General features: G+C 40.5%; 2 protein-coding genes across 2 annotated transcripts; one reads left to right on the top strand and one right to left on the bottom strand.

Annotated features, from left to right (window-relative positions):
• Positions 1-164: 164 nt before the first annotated feature.
• On the top strand, positions 165-4,211 carry islr2 (immunoglobulin superfamily containing leucine-rich repeat 2). The gene is made up of 2 exons (XM_080864761.1): positions 165-470; positions 1,048-4,211. Exon 2 carries the CDS (start codon positions 1,057-1,059, stop codon positions 3,187-3,189), a length of 2,133 nt encoding a protein of 710 aa, XP_080720887.1. The 5' UTR covers positions 165-470; positions 1,048-1,056; the 3' UTR covers positions 3,190-4,211.
• A 1,018-nt stretch (positions 4,212-5,229) lies between these two features.
• stra6 (signaling receptor and transporter of retinol STRA6) lies at positions 5,230-17,190 on the bottom strand. The gene is made up of 17 exons (XM_080869318.1): positions 16,778-17,190; positions 15,567-15,633; positions 14,712-14,794; positions 13,915-14,048; positions 13,336-13,502; positions 12,395-12,520; positions 11,663-11,733; positions 11,077-11,156; positions 10,782-10,843; positions 10,349-10,511; positions 10,103-10,178; positions 9,582-9,715; positions 8,721-8,838; positions 8,337-8,438; positions 8,081-8,244; positions 7,347-7,484; positions 5,230-6,253 (listed from the first exon to the last, which is right to left on the bottom strand). Exons 1-17 carry the CDS (start codon positions 16,828-16,830, stop codon positions 6,015-6,017), a joined length of 1,977 nt encoding a protein of 658 aa, XP_080725444.1. The 5' UTR covers positions 16,831-17,190; the 3' UTR covers positions 5,230-6,014.
• Between the last annotated feature and the right edge of the window lie 1,033 nt (positions 17,191-18,223).

Below are 18,223 nucleotides of genomic sequence, written 5' to 3'. Positions count from 1 at the left end.
ACCTGTGTCCTTTAGTTAAAGACAAAGGGTTGAAGGTGAAGCGAATGAGGTCAAAGATGGGCTTAGGTCGGAGTAATAAATTAAACATCGGATCCTAAATTATGGATTTTCTTGGAGGGCGGAGGACCCCTCCAAGAGCAGCTTCTGTATCTTTAATAGACACGGAGAGGGGCTGGGAGAGGCTGCGCGTTCACGTTCATTTTCTCGCGCCGCAGCGGCGGGGACGCGCAGAGGCTCCCACACTATCCGGAGAGGAAGAAAAAAGCGCCGTCGGACCGCAACAGCGACTCACCGGGAGAAAAATGATCCCTCCACCGTCCTTCATCTGCGCTCAGGTCTGCACAAAGCATGTGAAAGGATCCGAAACCTCCGAGGACTCGACTTTTCTCAAACATTAAACTTGTTTCAAGTGGACTGTAAACTCCGAGGGTGATTTATAAGACACGGGAATTGAAGTTAACATTGGACAGGTAAGATGACGGAAAAATAAGCTAATGCGGGAGTTACTGCATGAAATTAGAGAGAGACGGAGCAGCATCCGGATCAAAACTTTAAAACAAATACAAAAATGTCTAGAAATCAACCCGCGGATTAATTCTGTGTCTGTGTCACAAAGGCGTTTGTGCACGAATGCTTTAATAATCCGCAAATTGATCGGGAAAAATCTGATTTGAGCATTAAGTGCTTTTGGGAGTGAAACCTTCTCGAATAACTAAAAGAAAACCCATTAACGAGAGCCCGTTTCATCACCACGGACAGCGCCAGTTTACCCGGACCTGCCTGTGCAGACGCGCTCAGAGGAGGGCATCTGAAATCAAATATGACCCACAACTTATGTGCATATGTGCGCTTGTTCGTCAAACATTGTTGTTCTGTGTAGCGAAGAAAATAAAAGGAAACTGTTTTTAAGGCATTCAGAGAAACACATTTAATCTATATGAGATAAAAAAGCATCCGCAGTACATTTCCGTCGGTGTGATTGCTCTAATGGATAATGCTCTTATAAATGTCTGATCGTAGCTAATGTCTGCTAATTGATGCTTGCAGGTGCAGAAAATGGCAAGAAGGTTCTTACAGCTCCTTGCCTTGTGGACTGTTATGACTGGCATTGTGCAGATGTGTCCAGAGCAGTGCAGCTGCCAGGATAAATTTTCCCATCAGTTTGCTGACTGTGCTTACAAAGACCTGCTGGAGGTCCCTGTTGGTCTCCCTTCCAATGTTACCACCGTGAGCCTTTCTGCCAATAAAATCCAAATCCTGAAAAGCAAAAGCTTTGTTAATATCACTCAGGCCACCTCTCTGTGGCTCGCCCACAATGAAATAGTCACCATAGAGAGAGGCACCTTGGCCCCTTTGGTTCAGCTACGCAACTTTGACATCAGCCACAACAAAATTGTGAACTTTCCATGGGAAGATCTGCGCGGTCTCACAGCCCTGCAGCTTCTCAAAATGAACAACAATGAAATGGTGAACCTCCCAAAGGATGCCTTTTCCACGCTCAAAGACCTGAGGTCGCTTCGAATTAACAACAACAGGTTTACCACCATTGTCGAGGGGACTTTCAGCGCCCTCACTGCTATGTCTCACCTGCAGATCTTTAGCAATCCCTTCAGTTGCTCCTGCCGTCTGCAGTGGCTGAGGGACTGGATCACGACAACTAAAATTTCTGTCCCCGAGCCAAATTCAATTGTGTGCGAGGCCCCTGAACATCTGAAGGGTACGACGATTTCAAGCATTCCTAAACTGGACTGTGAGCCCCCTGCTGTCACTATAACATATCAGCCAAACATAGAAAACACAGATCTGTATGAAGGTATTATGGTGATCTTAAATTGTGAGACAAAAGGGAGCCCCAAGCCACAGATCACCTGGGAGGTGACTGCAGGAAATCAAAATTATCTTTTCCCCTTGCCCTCCACTGGAGAAATAAACGATGTGCCAATTAATGATAAAACAACCAGCAATCGATTTCTTGTTTTTAGAAATGGAACTCTCATCATCCCCCGTGTGAGTAAAAAGGAAGATGGGAATTACAGCTGCTTTGCGGTGAACGAGTTGGGTAAAGCAGAGAGCAGCGTTAAAGTGGCTCTGGCAGGCACCCAAAAGGAAGCCAGCAACACAGTCATCGATTCAACAGTGGACAAGAGCCGTCCGTCTGGTAAAAAGCCTGCAGACCCCAACAAGCCCTCCAAAAATAATGTGGTCAACTGGACAAAGCTTGATGAGAAGACAAAGGAAAGTCCCGAAACGTCAAAAGACAAACACGATGAAACAGAGCAGACCGGTGTTGTTCCTAAGACACACACATTCACAGGCAAGTGCGGTGTTAGAGAAAGCAGTGAATACATCTCCAACCATGCCTTCAACATGAGCCTGGAAGACCTGAAGCAGTACACCTTTGACTTTGGTGTTATTGCATTAGAAGTGTCAGAGACGGAGGCCAAAGTGCAGCTGAATCCACTGCAGCTTGCCAAAAGCAAATCTAATCTTCATCTAAGTCAAACTGAAAACCAGGAAACAGTGAATAAGGAACCTTTGGGTCTGTACCAGTCCTCATCTAGCAAGACCACTCTGGACATGCTCTACCTCTGTGTAAATACTGGAAACGGACACTCCATGGTTCAGTGGTCCAATATAGAGGAGGGAATTAATTCCTACCGCTTCCATAATTTACAGCCTGGCACCAATTACACACTTTGTCTCACCTATGGGGGGAAGGACTGCCAAGTCCAAGTAGTCTTCACAACTAGAAAGAAGATCCCCTCCCTGCTCATAATTGTGGTTGTCAGCATTTTCCTATTGGGTCTGGCCACTGTCCCCTTGCTGGGAGCCACCTGCTGTCATTTGCTATACAAATATCAAGGAAAAACCTACAAGCTGATCATGAAAGCTCAGAATCCAGATCAGATGGAGAAGCAAATGACAAAAGATTTTGATCACAGGCCATCTTTCGTGGAGTCAGAGAAAACCAGCGAGTTAGGCGAGGGGGAGGTTGACGGAGAGGAACGAGAAGGAGAGGAAGAGGCTGAGGGGAGCGTGGTGACCGAGTCCATCCCCGGATCATCATCCAAGACCAACCAGGAGGAGTTTGAAGTTGGCTCGGAGTACAGTGACAGGTTACCGCTGGGAGCAGAGGCCGTCAACATCTCCGAGGAAATCAACGGCAACTACAAGCAGCCAAGCCGCTGAGCTCCGCTGACGTCTGCGAGTATATTGTAAAATATTTTGCTTTCAAGTAGCCTATATTCAAGCAGGTAACACACACATCATTACTTCACGTGAAAAAAACGATGCCGTGTGATTTTTGTCTTTAAAAAAAAGGGATCATTAACTTTTTTACCTCAATACTCCTTCAATCACCGCGATTGTGATTGAATTCATGTGACATTTGTAGTTTCCGTAAGGTTAAAACGAGTAACTCACGTTTACAAACCGAGCACAGATTTATATCTTTTATCGGACCTCAAAACCGACGGGAAAGCACCAACGTTTACCCCATCTGTGGGACGTACGCGAACGGGCATATGGGAGCAAATTTCGCGAAGGCGAGACTTGGAGAAATGCGCGTAATTCGAGGCAGCAAAAAAAAAAAAGGAGAAAAAAAGTGCACAAAATTTTACCCACCGTTTCGCTGCGTTTTAAACAAGCAAAAACAACAAAAAACAGGATTTTCTATGAAGTCATTGTAAATAAACTGACATCAGGGACAAGATTCTCTCACTGAGCCGCGTGTGTCTGTGCAAGGCTGTTAAAATCTCATAACGGCCATTTAACATCTTCTCAGGTGTCGGCACTCTGGCTCCACTCAACTTGTCCAAGAAACTAGAGAAAGATTGGGATTAATGTGTTTGATGAAATGATATTTGCGCTTGGCGCTGTTGCACCTGACAGCGCGCACAGCGGCGCCCTGCGCGCTGTCCTGTGCGTCCAAAAACGGGAAACTGAGCTTTCAGAGGTGACGATGTGCTTGACGGGAAATTCCAGGTTATTTACCAACAACATGTTGTTCCACGTGTAACGTAAGGCTTTAAAAATGTGCGACTTTAACCTCTTAATCGACGGGTGCTTGCTGTACTCTCGCTTTTTACGGTGAACGTGTCCATGGCATGTCACTCCTTGTGCGGTTTTCTAATAGTGTAGTCTATATAGGACTTTTAGATGTGACTGTCTACTTGTGATGTAAAGCCACGTGAATTTTCTTTTTTTTTTTTTTAAATCAATTTTCCAATGAAGTCCTAACAAATGGGCGCAGTGAGCGTCTGTCGGCTTCACTGTCTTGTAATTTGATATGTAAAGTGAGATTTTTTGTGAACTATGTTGTAAAACAAAACAAAAAAACGTGACCTTTTAAGATTTTTTGATATAATTTTATGTAAGTGGAATTAATAAAACATGTGAAACTATACAAATTGGTGGATTTTTCTGGATTTAACTATCATTCCGATTTTATTAAACAACAACAAAAGCAAACAAACAAACAAACAAAGAATCCCCATATCATTTCGAATAATTATGTTCCAAATGATTATTTCGATTACGAAAAATTATCATTTTTTCTTTAAAAATGTAAGATATTCTCCTTCCTTTTTTGGAAAGTGATTATTATGGCATGGCTTTTTTTCTTTTCTTTAAAAAAGAGGGGATTAAAAACAGAGAAGCCTGAACACTGCTGCGTTTTGGAGCTCCGATCAGTCACAAAGCCTCCCTTTGTCTATATTTTTCGCTTATGGTTCAGTTCAGGTCTCTTCTTTCGGCAGAAAATTATCACACTACGCAAGTGGATTAAAATTAATATCTTATATAAAAATGTGAAATGATAATAGGAGAATGTTTATCAAAACACTTAAGCAGTTACCAGAGTCTTAGAATTACGTTTCAACAATTTTACTTGCAGCAAGGACTCCTACAGAGTACAGCAATGTACAGAGGAGGACTAAAGCCTACAGTGTCTAGGTTTCATTTATAGTATACAGGGTTCATCCTGAGTTTTACGAGCACTTACATCTATGGAAATTCCCATGAAGACATGCTGAGACCGGTGGTCTTATTTCTGCTACCGCAGCTGTTCGGCTTCCGGTTAGTTTGAAGGTCAGTTTCCTTTTCAAAAGCCCTTTTCCCGTTGCAAGTGCACTCATGCATATATTAGTTGAGCAATAGCTTAACAAAATTTCCCATCAGTGATTAAAAAAACCCCCCAAAAAACAGGAGAAAACTGTATTTTTCGTTTTATTTTCACAGTTATCAGGGAAAAAACAATCGGATGTGTATATTTTCATTTAAAAGTTTAAATGCGCAGACAAATGGTGAAATATCACGAAACATTTGAAACAAGAAGATGTTTATTTGACAAGAACTGGAAATACTGGAAACAGTAAGATGTTTTTGACTTAAAAGTCTACAAATTAAAACAGAATAAATATACAGTTTATTCCACAGGTTAATATCAGTCACACAATGCGTGTAGCCTAAAGATGGGGGGAAAAGAGAATTTATTGGCCACAGTATGACAATGGTTCATTATTTATATTCATAAATAGTCAGATGTTCTGTCTTTCTGCCCTTCTCTGTCACTCTATATATGAACTCCCATTCAAAGAGATGATTCATTGGCTTGTGCATCCATGTTTTTAGTTGGATGACCATCATCTTACATTATCTGCATTGAATGCTGAAAATAATACATGATTAAAGGCTATTAGTGCAAATGAGTTCTATCCCAAAATAAGCACATACATGTTTAGAAAATTATTTTTTTAAGTGTGTTTACTAGGTGATCAGTGCCACACAAGCATTCCCATCAGACTGGAGACTGAGGTCCTCACAGACAGGAGAACATGAAAAGCACAGGAGGGACTCCGAATCTCCAGACGTTTAGGAAAGACTTGGTGAATATCTTTACACTAGGCACTGAGCTATAATGCATGTATTTCACCAAATGCAGACAAATAGTACAAATGCAGACCCAAACCGGACGAGACTCTGCAGCCAGTACATAATCAGTATCGCATTTTTGATTAGTTGCTGGCAGCGGCTTCTGCCTCCTTGGTCGTAGCCTCCTTTTTGCTCTCCTCCCTGGTGCTGCGGTTCAGGCTTCCATTCAGAAAGCTGTCTGTGGTCTGACGCTGGAAGTGCTTCCTGGTGCCCACAAGGGAGGGGTTGTTGACCAGGGTGTAGAGGAGCTGCCAGTGCCTGCGGGCTCTCTTGGCAGTGGACACTTTATTCTGCTTCTTATCCTGCTGGACGAGCTGGATCCCTGAGGACGTTCAGACATCATGATTGCACCAAAAGGTATGACATCTATAAGTCCTATGTAATGACATCTAAGGATAACCCTTTTTCTATTTTAAACTGAAATTGGAAAAGGGTGATTTGTGGGCCTCCCAAAAGACACCCTATATACAGCAGATAGAGTAATAATAGAAAGCAATCATATTTTAATCCTCTAAGCATGGTGGGAGCATACTGGGCTTTCCATTAACACGCTGAAAGCCAAAGCCCCTTGGGCTGAATGAATATGTAACAGGCAATTAGCGTAGCTCATCTGTGTAATCAGCTACTGGAGAAGTAATCACTGTAATACAATAGATTATTCCCGATAATACATTGTTTTCTAGATGCAAACAAGCAACATCTCCATGGCACGTTTCTAATTGGACTCAGCTGTGTCTAAATTCCACAACAACCGCTGAATCCTGGCGGATTTTCTTGTTAATTTGTCAGTGTAATGCATGTCCTGCTGTCATGATATGTGAGCGACCATCAGTCTCTTCCTTTGTGTGTCAGTGGCGTTGCTGCAGATCTGCGATCCACCCTAAAGCACCCGTTTACACTTTGGATTAACGCAAGTTGTTAATATAAAAGATACAATATAGCACCTATATTACAGGATGCAGAGTCATAACGACAGTTTATTCGTCTATGACTGATATGATTAGGACAGGCAGCCGGACTCCAAGCTATTCTGCTCTGAGACTCAATTTGCTCTTAGCATATTATTAAATCAGAGCTGCCTTCATTTTCACTGTACGTGCAGCAAAGTGAGATGATCTGATTATGTGTTACAGTGACCTGCTATTAAATTCTAAACACCCCAGAGAAATTAAAGATGCTACAGCACTTTTAATGCAGGTATTAAGATTATTTTGAGCTTTAAGAATAATCTGGAGAAAATGTCTTAATGTCATGAAACAACTGAAACAATGAGCTGATCCTATTAACAAAGACTACCTGTGTGCAATGGTCACTCTTCTGTGCCATTAAAAAACCCCAAAAAACACCACAATGTGCTTTTTTTGTCCACACATGGAGAACAATCTGTGGTGTGGATTGAGTTTTGTGCTACAGACCTTCTTCAGCATCTCGTGACCTCTGTCCAGCTTTGGTGTCCTGGCCCACAGACTGCAGCAGCATCCCACAGAAGGCCTTCATCACAGGGTGAGACTGGCTCACCTCGATCTTCAGATAATGAGCATAGCAGCGGTAGGCTGCAGGCAGACGTAGGGAGGGGTGAATCATTCTGACTGGGCAAAAGCAATAAACACACAGGACTGCGCCCCATGTTGGCTTTGAGGCAATCACACATAATGACCATACAATCACACTTTTTCTCTCTCTTTTTTTAACCACCTGCTTTTTCTGACAGCAAATCTGCAGACATTTCCATGCAATTAGAGTCCCTGCCCTGCACAGAATACAGATATCATATGAGCTGCAGTGAGCTGGCAGGAGGATAAAGTGGGCAGGATGCAAATTTCTAACCTCTAAGTGGGATCAGAAGAAGTGCTTTTTCTCATAGAAAATTGCTTCCACAATGCTTCCACAAACATAAAAGCGTGTTGCTATTACCTATTAATATGTTAACGTCCTGTTTCTGAGTCCAAAGAGAAAAAAATGGGAACTATTAAATATTTATTAGCCCTCTCTAAGCAATAGATGGATGCTAAAAAAAGTGCCAATAATTGATGAAGAAAGTGTTTTTTAGCCAAGCTACAATCCTTCTAATAATTACAGCATGTTCACTATTACAGAAATGGACACTATACTGATTCTAACCTGCATACACGTCAGTTATCTCGCTCACCTGGGTCAAAAGCCTCCACATTGCGGTTAAGAAGACTGATATCCATACGTCCCATGTGGACAATGTTGAACAGGGCTGTGATGATCATGCGCCAGATTCCCAGTATTGCCCCGATCAAAACGTTAACAGGAAACATCAGGTATGTCAGCAGGAACAGATTACCCCTGTGAGATAAATTAGAATGCATCAAATCAAAATCAGGCAGTAAAATTATGTAAGTACAGGAAAATGTAAGGTAGAAAATGCAGTAAATCACCTGTTGTCCAGATCTCGTGTGCCTCCTGTCTTTTTGATGAAGCAAAACCTGGCGGTGACGTGTTGAATCAACACAACCAGGAGAAGCATGAGCCAGAAAGGCCTGAAAAGGTGAAACCCACATAGAAGGAGCAGTGATTAAAGCGCAAAAAACATTGGTAGCTGGCAGGAAATTGTACAACATACACAGAGAATGTTGTTGATTGAAAAACGCTCCAGGTGTCAAATTTCAAACCTAGCAGCACCACTGCACAGATACTCTCAGGTCTGGATTTACGACAACTTGTGTTTGTATCTTTTTTTATTTATTTATTTTTTACAAGGTCACAACCTTAAAATAAGCTAAAACTGAAAGCTGAGAGACACCAAGAATTATATCACTCACCACATGCTCCACAGGACCTGAAAGAGAATCAGATTCTGTCTGTGGAGGACAGGTATGATAACAAGGAAGACTGCAATCAGAAGGCAGAGGAAGAACACTATGGTCTGGATGATCATGCCTGCGGGGGAGAGATCAGAGCGTTACAGTCTTAGCACTTAGACACTATCCAGCATCCAACAGATCTACAGTGGTCACCCCACTGTAGAAAGCTCGAATACTCTGATATGTCTCTGCCCGAGCTGGCCGATTGAAAGAATTGCTTTTAGGCAATATTTAAGGAGCATGAACAGAAATAATACAAATATCTAACAGAATTTGGAAACTGGATATACAAGAATTGGTAGCGAGCACAGTTATGTCAAAAACAGGATGTAAAGATGTTGTTAAAAATTGCTGAGGTTTGTGTTTGGAGTGAAAAAGGATGAACAGGACTTGGAAAGCATAAATCATAGGGACAGTTAAGGTTGGAGAGTTCACAGAAAAGTGAAAGAGGTTTGGGGAGTTGATGTGGAAGTGTGTGGTGGAGAGATACTGAGTATACTGAGGGAAGGATTGTGAAAATGAGCAGCAAAGGAAGAGGAAAAAGGAAAGGCCAAAGGAGCAGTTAATGTATGTGGTGAGAGAGGACATCCAGGGCATTTCTGTGATGAACAGATGAAGAACAGATGATCAGTGATCTACTGTGCTGACCCCTAATTAGAACAGTCAACAGAAAACTATGAGCGGGCATGCTGAACTCTTCCCTGAATATAGATTTACATACAGAAAATTCATCAAAGTTTTGTCTCTAACTTGTTTTATTTAAAGTAGAAACAATATATAGAAAATCTAAATAATAACAATCTTTCAGAGTAACTGTACCAATGCAGATGTGAGCTGATGTGAAGCTGGTGTATCCCATCCAGCAGACGAGTGCAGGCCGGGAAGCTCTGATATTTCTCTGGCAGTTGTAAACATTATAGCTATCTCCTCTGTACAGCCCTTTCAGATTTGACCTACGGAAGGTAAAACACAATTAAAACAATGTGACACTATGGAATACATAAACTAGTTCAGCCCCAACTGTACAAATCACATAGTAAATTGAAGAAGCAATTTAGCAAGAGATAGAATGAATACTCAATTCAATACTTGACTCGGAAATCCATTTATTTTAATGCGATGCCATTTCTGGTAATGGCACAGTATTTCATTTTTCTTCTTAATAGCCATTTTCAATTGCAGCAGCAGTTAACACAGACTAAATGCTTCCCTGTCTGCATGATTAGTACTCTATTATGTTATAATAACCATGGCATTATAATGAAGTAGCCAGAATGCAAAGGAAATTCAATGCAAAACAACAACAAAAAAGGGAAAAAGTGCAATCACAGACAACCTACCGATGCAGAACCATAGATCGCATGAGCATAGCCAGGTTGACCAATCCAGACAGGGTCATTGCTGAAATATAACACACTGCAGAAACATTGGCACATGACATTCAGGTTTTTTAATGTGGAACGATGTCAAGCTTGAACAGTAAAATTGTACAAAATAAATGCATCAAAAATAAAGGGCATAGCGTTATGTACGTGTGCATCTCTCATATTTCTAAATGGCTTCTCTTGTTGTCTTGTGTCACTTACCCTCTACACACCACATGTAATAAACCACTATCCGAACCACTTCATGTTTGTCTGGAGACAGCATGATTCTGAAACCAGCTAAAAGGTTTGCAACGTCTTCATTGACTCCCAAACGAGCAGTCTGGAGAGACGGCACGACTGCTGAGATCAGCAGAAGACCCATCTAAGAGGGAAAAAGGACATTCATTAATAGCCAGTGAAGCTACTCTTGAATGCTAATGCAATAACTTTTATGGATGTGGAAATAAAATGAAACACATCATGATAATATTCGGAGCTTGGCTGAAGTTCTTGAGTTAGGATAAGACCGTTTGAGAGATTCTGCTCTCTCTTTCTACACCAAGCCATGCAATTATGTCTCTCCTTGTGTGTTTTGTTAACATTTATGAAATATACAGGGATTATTGCGTTTAATAGTAGCTGTGGTAGTTACCTGATACAGGGTTATGAAAGACACAACACCAGATATAGCCAGCTTCAGCGGAAAACGGAAAGCTGCATGAAAACAGTAAAGGTGTAGAAATATTAAGTTAACAGGATTACATATTGCTTTTCCAAATCTAAGCATATTTGTACTGCACACATTGTGTATTCATGCAGTTGCTTCACGTGACCACCTTCTGTATAAATGACCAATTCAATAATTATTCCAAGAAGAGTTTGACCAGTTTTAACACCTAATATGTGCATGACATGGTATTAAGCAGGTCCCAGACAAATATATTTACCATCCTCTGGTGTATAAATGTAAGATTTCACAGCATCGGCTATTCTTTGGGGGAGTTTGGGCTTGTCTGTGCTCGACGTGCTGAAGCGAAAGGTGAAAAAAAAATGAAAGTTACATTAAAAATGTAAACAGCATTTTAAACCTCAGGGAACTCATGGGGTAAGGCAAAATATATATAAATGAATGAAGCAACTTTAAACACATTCTTTTTCAAATCTGTTTATACTTAGGTTACAACTTTGGGCTCTTTGTTGCAGTACCACTGATGCCAGTGGCACTGGTACACTGTACAAAGTGGACGGAATAATGAAGGCCTTCATCACACCTCTACCTAAATTCTTCAGCTTCACTTCAGATCAATAGCTCGATGGTTAAAACTTGGACACAACGGTGCAAAAAAAACATGTTTGTTCTAAAATCCCTAAAATGGTCAGTTCTTGAAAACCACTGCTGTTATTTTGCTGAGCCTCTCTCTGCTATGCTGAATCAAACTGTTTACTTCACTACATTCGAACTGTAGGAACACAGAGATGGCTATGTAACAGCACAGCAAATCAATGTTTTTGATAAGAGGCAACAATTCTCACCTGATTTTGGTCGACTTTTTCTTATTGAGCATTTTCTTGACATAGTCTCTATAGTAGCTGCTGCTCAGATCCTAAAAGAAGAGCAATCATATAAGTAACCAAATTTGAGGAGACATAAATTATTGAGTCAGGCTTTAATGTACCTAAACACCTTTGGACATCTGTGTCTTTAAGTTCTATCTACATGTAAATGTATTTGCTAAAGTATGAAAAAAAAAAAAGCCTCCTTGCAATAAGGTTCATGGTGCTGGACATTGGGGGTGTGACTCATACACCAGCCGATCCCGACATCCAGTTTTGTCACACCATGCCAAGATTAGCATCAAATAAACACAGCATTGTGTCTCCTCATTGCAAAAACAAGGTAACCTTTTCATAAACCGATCAAGAACATAACGCAAACCAATTACGTCAAATCTACTTAAAATGATTAGGTCACAGATGTGCCGTGTCGGACTTCACATTTCCCCTCAGCCTAGACTTTATGAGCATAATCAGCCTGTAGATTACAAGGCAGCTTATACAGGTTTCTCATGTCCACAGATTCAAAGGAAATGCGAGTCTCAGTAAGAGTTTTTTGTTAAAGGTCAGGTTCACACAAATGTAGACTATTAATACATACAATTGTTTCGAGTATGTTATGCAAGAAGCCCAAACAATTAGTGACATAAGAGCTGTTCAACAAAAATGACTCAATGAAGTCAGAAAAACTGCTCTCAGATCAATACTCACCTCTGTAGCATTGTTCTTTTCAGTGCCCTTTAAGCCCTTGAACAGAAGAAGGGGATACTGAAAGCTAAGGAATGCCAAGCAAGCAATCTGGGGCAGGCTGGAGAAAAGAGAGTAGTGTTTGTGTATCTGCAAAGAGGTAAAAAGAAAAAGATTTTAAATCACTTAGAGACTTGATTTGGGAGTTTGGGGATTAAGCGCTGGGAATACATTTTGCAAAAATAGCTTTTTATGTTTGTTGTGGTGAAAGTCTGTACGCTGGCCAAATCAATTCTCACCTGCCACACAAACATCTGAAACCTCCACTGACCACACATCTCGTATCTAACTTGACAACTGAAATGTATTTTGAAAAGTAGCTGGCTATGAACTAAACGTGGATAGATTTTCTTACTGAATATGTAATTCTGTGTAATTTACTCTATTGTTTTTATGTGATTTAGCTCAAAACCTCACTAATATATTTTTTAAAGAAGGCCATCACACACAGTGTTCTCTGGATGTGACATATTACTGAGACACACTAAAGTGATTAAGTGTGACAAAGCCTCTTGATTAAGACCAGCAGACAGTGGAACTAATTGTTTTGAGTCACAGGCATTCATAGGTCTGAAAACCTTAACAACTTGGACGTGGCACAAGATTTGGGATTGGGTAAGCTTTTAAAAATCCCAACCTTGTATCCATGGATCTATCTCAAATCCCCAATATTCATCTATTGAAATCCCATCTTTTGTAGATACTACAGACCAGCTTTGTTTGGTAGTCAGTGTGTTTCCAGACAAGAACAAACCAGCTTTATTTTTGAAATGACCCTTTATATTGAGACAGATGACAGACAACAAAGAAAGTGATTCAATCCTGGAGCAGATTTATTGTAACAAAATAAACCACTTATAAATGAACTGGAGCTAATTATGACAATGAAAGTGATCTGTGCTTACCACTGGTGTTTTTGGGCAGTCAATTATCTGCCAGACCAGAACACCAAAGTGTGTCCAAGACAAGAGGCTACCGAGGACATAGCCAACTTTATTATGTAAAGTGCCACATGCCAGGAGAGGGTAGTATAGTGCGGGGTAAAAGAAGACTCCCAGAATCACCCAGTTCTCTGCAAATACAACAGAAATGTGAGAAGACCAAGTTTGAAGGAGCTACAACTCTTATTGTACCATACCACAGACCAAAACTCTTGCTGAAACTATGGTTGATTTAGGCTGCATTTCTTACTCTACTGAACCCTCTACTGTTTAGGGATTGTGTAACGTTGCAGGGGCCCAGCTGCCTGCTGTCCTTTGTTATGTAATTTCAGACACAAAGCTTCTTGCCAAGCTTACAATCAAACTCCAGAGTTTAAAATAACATAGGAGCAAAATAATCCAGTTATATAAGGCAGACATTTAACACTATTTTTGTGTATGGGGACACGTCAGCCTATTGGTTTTAACTGCTAAGATAACTCACAAAGTTATGGGACAAGCAAATGTTAAAATTGTTTGCTGGAATGATCAAGACGACCTCACGTTTGTTAGCGGTGTCTGTTGTGAAGGGGAGAGGGTTTGGCGATATGAGCAGGCCCCACAGTTTGCACAAGAGCACTCCAAACACAGCCACTGCCAAGCCCTTGTGCTGCGTATGGTCCAGGAAGTTCACCGGACTGTGAATAAAGCAGCAGGTATTTAGAGCTCACTTGACATCCTCCTCACATTTGGATAAAACAGTTACTGATCAAGTGAGAAATGATGAAACTTAAAAGGAACATTTTTAAGTTTTCACTAGAAAACTTTAAAAAAAATGCCAGCTCAGTTAGAGAAGATAGAGAAAGAGAATTTTCTAATTCATGTAGCATGAAAATAAGGCTTTGATTTTTAAAGTTTTAATCTAAAGTTTCAAACGGATCACTTGAATGTTCTCACCTGAATCCAGTTCAGGTTTTTGCCATAGTTTTAGTCACTGACCAATGAACAGCAGAAATGGGGGATAATTGAATGTCATCTTGACTTGAGATTTAATTAATAAATAAAGTGACAAACAAACTAAACCATGTTTCCAATTGATTTAAGGTCTTACCCAAAGCTAATAAACACAATTAGCACCTGCTACATTTAAAACTCGCCCCAAATGCCAAATTATCCCTACAATAGATTCTGCTATAGCTTCTGCACATAAAGCTTCATGTCACTGTTAAATAGATGGAAGCCAGTAGACAGGTAGACTGAAAAGCTGGGTGAGAGTAATAGTAGGGTACAGGACGCGTCTGTAAAAACTGGATTTTCAATTTCACCTGTGAAACTGTAAGATAAAGTAAAGTGAGGCTCACCTGAGTAAACCTGGGAGTCCTTTCTGTCTGTCGCCGACCTTCATGCGCCTTGCCAACACTGCCAGAATCAGCATGACAACAAGCTAAAAGGAGAATAGACCTCAGTTAGCCCACCATAGCTCACTACAGCCCACTATGCAGCTCATGCTTCACTCTGCATCAGGCAAAAAAAAAAAAGGGAAAAATGATGGGGTGTCTGTGATACAAAAGGCCAAACACCAGCGTCTGACTAATGCTCCCCAAGAATGTTGCTTGAATGAAGTTCAATGACCTGTCATGACCTGAGACACATTTAGAAAGCAGAAATGGGGGGAAAAAAGCTAGACTATAAGTCTGGACCGACTACAAAGACCATCCATAATCAGTTAATGAAGGAGCTTCATCATGAAAACACAAATGTACTTATCATTAAACCTAAAATGGCAAATCTGTGTTCAGTGATTATACAAATGTTTTGTAATGTAGTGCTTAACAACTTCTAAATTTGAAAAATTATATCTCAGTTTAGTCAGAATGTGGGCTACAAATAGCTTTCTTTTTATTATTCCTGTAAGTGCAGCGTTTAATAAGCAGCAAAACATTAGGCAAAAACAATTTTCTAATATGGATCTAATATGATCTAATATGATCACATAACAGGATTATTTGTTCCTGGGATCATTGCCAAAGGGCTCGCAAAACTTCCTTCAAACCAACATTTTTGTACATTTTTAAAACTTGAATGCAATTAGAAACGACAGAAACGCAAACCTTGATGTCTCAGTGTGGCACATCAGTACACGCCTGACAACAGGATGTAATATACAGGACAGTTTAATGTGGTGTCATATTAATCCAAGAAGACTGCGGACTTACAGATATCACAGTGATGCATATATGATAGAGCCTGTCGTCAGCAGTAGGGTCACAGGGAGGGATTACTCTAAAACAAATGGAGCAAAACATTCACGTGAGTAAAATATAACTGAAGGCTTTTGAGTCACTGCGTTGACCTTCAGTATAGCTCATTAACCTTTTCACACTTTCCCTATCAGCGCCATTTGTGGTTGGAAACTCTGCAGCTGAAATCCCGCAGCACAGATTTGCATGTTAAACGGATTGGTATCGGCGTGACAGGGAAACAACAAATGCCTATGTTCATGTTCCTGTGCTCTAGAAGAGCAGGAATGCCTGGTCATGGGGTTGTAATTACAATTCAGAGAAGGCCTCACACATCAACCACTTACTTTATCATCTGTGAGCATAAAGATGGCAGCTTCCAGAATAGATGTTTCAATATTTCCTACCTTTCTAAACAATCTGTGAATTCCTAACTTGCTATTTTACAACAATGTGAAAAAATTTTATTATAGCCAGCTCTCAGTGGTGCAGCCGTTTATGCTTCATAAACTGACAGGGAGCTATATTAGAGGCCCAAGACTAGCTACAACTCAATACAGTATTATTTTTTTATAACAGCAAAATGGCTTTTTAGCTAAACATGGCAGTTTCTTCCACCATACTTCATTTGTGTTGTTCATCTGGAGGCATCATTTCTTTTATTAACTACCCCATACCAATGAAAACATAATGGATTTTAACAACATAGAAAAGCAATTTGGACAAAAGGAGCTAAGAGGAAAAAGCTTCACTGTGGGATACGTCATGGATCTTTAAGCGGTATCATATAAAGTGCAACTTGGTAACATTTTGGGTGTGAAATATACGTACAGACAAATGTTTAAAAAGTCTAACGTTTTTCCAATAAGTTCCACAGGCATTTCCAGGACAACCTACAACCTCAAAAGATGAAAAGGATACAGCCTCGACATGATAAATAATAAGAACTGAAAGAAGACCACACACTGACGCTGGCGCTGGCACTGCAGAAGTGTGCCAAGTGTCACCTAATATCTCAATGAGAGGAGAATCTCACAGAGACATTGTTCACCCTCAGAGAAAGTTTTAAGAACTACTAATAAACATCAAACAAAGTGCAGACTAATTTTAAGCAAAGATTTAAAAGCATTAAAGTAAAATAGCATTAACTTGAAAGAATTCAACTTAAATGTTAAGACTTTACTTACTCTGGTTCAATTTTGGATGGCAGTGGATCCAATTCTGGGTAGTCATAGTCCATTGCGACTTCTCTTTATCAAAAGAGTCCCACGTCTTACAAAAGATCTGGAGTTCTTTTAACCACAAAGTGGCACACAGCTGTGATCACCTTGTCTCCAAGGCAAAAGTGTCTTCCAAATCCCACACTGGACTCAGTTGCTGCTGCAAGTGTCCTTGTTTCCCTGTGTTTGGTCTACTTGCACTCAGACTCAGCTACCCTCCTTCACTGCATTCAGGTGACCTGGTCCCACTGTGTAGCTGAGAGTAATGTGACAGGTCCTGGCTGCAGCGCGTTGTCTCTACCTTCCAAAGGCCCTATTTCAGCTCAGGGTTACCACCGCACCAAGAGCCTGGGGAAGAGAGCGAGAGGGGGGCAGGGTGTGAAAGAAGGGAAAAATGTGGAGATCTGGGTAGCCAATCTGTAAGGCCACCTGTGGCTTACAGGGATTACATCTACTTTTGGAGTTGTGTTATTGGACCTGTGGCCGGTGGCTGCAGTGGTCAGGTGTGCAGAGTTATAAAACTCCAGCTGGGACTATGTGGGTAGCTGGGAGCTATGAGGCTTTTCTATCGGAGCAATCAGAGTTCCACGTTGATAACATGGAAATTCAGGTGTTGTTCCTTTCAGTCATGGTTCAGGTGCATTTGCTAAAGGTTACCCAAACTAAATCCAGGAAACCCACCATTGCAACATGGAACAAGAAAAGCAGAATGGAAGGGTTTCAATACAGTCACTAAGGTGTATCCTCACATCACCTCGCATAACTCTGCACCTTCAGCATGATAAGGATCAAGGAGGGGTTGATTTACCTCAGTACTTTGTCTTCTGCACATAATTTAAGATAGCATGTCCTAGTACATATTTATGTGACGACAAGTTTCTTAACCAGATATGTGCATCTTTAGCCTCCATGCTGATATCAAGTTATTTTAAAATATTTGAAAGTTATGTCCAAACAATGCTGCAAGTCGTCCTGATAAGGATCACAAAACATAATGAGAAAGGAGGAAATGTGTATATGTGATGGTGAATGAGTTACTGTCAATGTGCCCAGAGGAAAGAAATTTCATCTGAGCTTTTTTATTTTTTTAACATACCAATGGTGTCTTTGACAGATGAATGATATACAAAAAAGGGTTTCTTGTATGGATGTACAATGGACAGTAAAGTTCAGATTATAAATACTAATTGCCTTTCACATATCTTTAAATTCAGTTACCACTGCACATAGTTAAATTATCACATTATTAATATTGTTTTTTAAATTATTTGATAGAGGTTCGAGAAAAATTAATTTCTTTCTGACTGACTTTCATTTCTCCTTCTTCCCCTTATTCCTAAAGAACTGAATACCTGATTTGTTGGGCAAACAGAAACCATCACTGATTTTTAATAATTTATTATCCAATAGCTG

The sequence above is a fragment of the Rhamphochromis sp. 'chilingali' genome (assembly GCF_963969265.1).
Source record: "Rhamphochromis sp. 'chilingali' genome assembly, chromosome: 2".
In the NCBI taxonomy this organism is placed as follows: Eukaryota; Metazoa; Chordata; class Actinopteri; order Cichliformes; family Cichlidae; genus Rhamphochromis; species Rhamphochromis sp. 'chilingali'.
This window is presented reverse-complemented; position numbering and strand designations above follow the sequence as displayed.

Excerpts from the sequence above, each read along its gene's own strand:
- islr2 (XM_080864761.1), top strand. The coding sequence starts at position 1,057 with ATGGCAAGAAGGTTCTTACAGCTCCTTGCCTTGTGGACTGTTATGACT.
- stra6 (XM_080869318.1), bottom strand. The coding sequence starts at position 16,830 with ATGGACTATGACTACCCAGAATTGGATCCACTGCCATCCAAAATTGAA. Across the intron at positions 14,049-14,711 it reads GGACTCCCAGGTTTACTCAG|TCCGGTGAACTTCCTGGACC; the intron begins GTGAGCCTCACT and ends CTTTATTCACAG. Across the intron at positions 10,512-10,781 it reads CTTTCATAACCCTGTATCAG|ATGGGTCTTCTGCTGATCTC; the intron begins GTAACTACCACA and ends TTTCCCTCTTAG.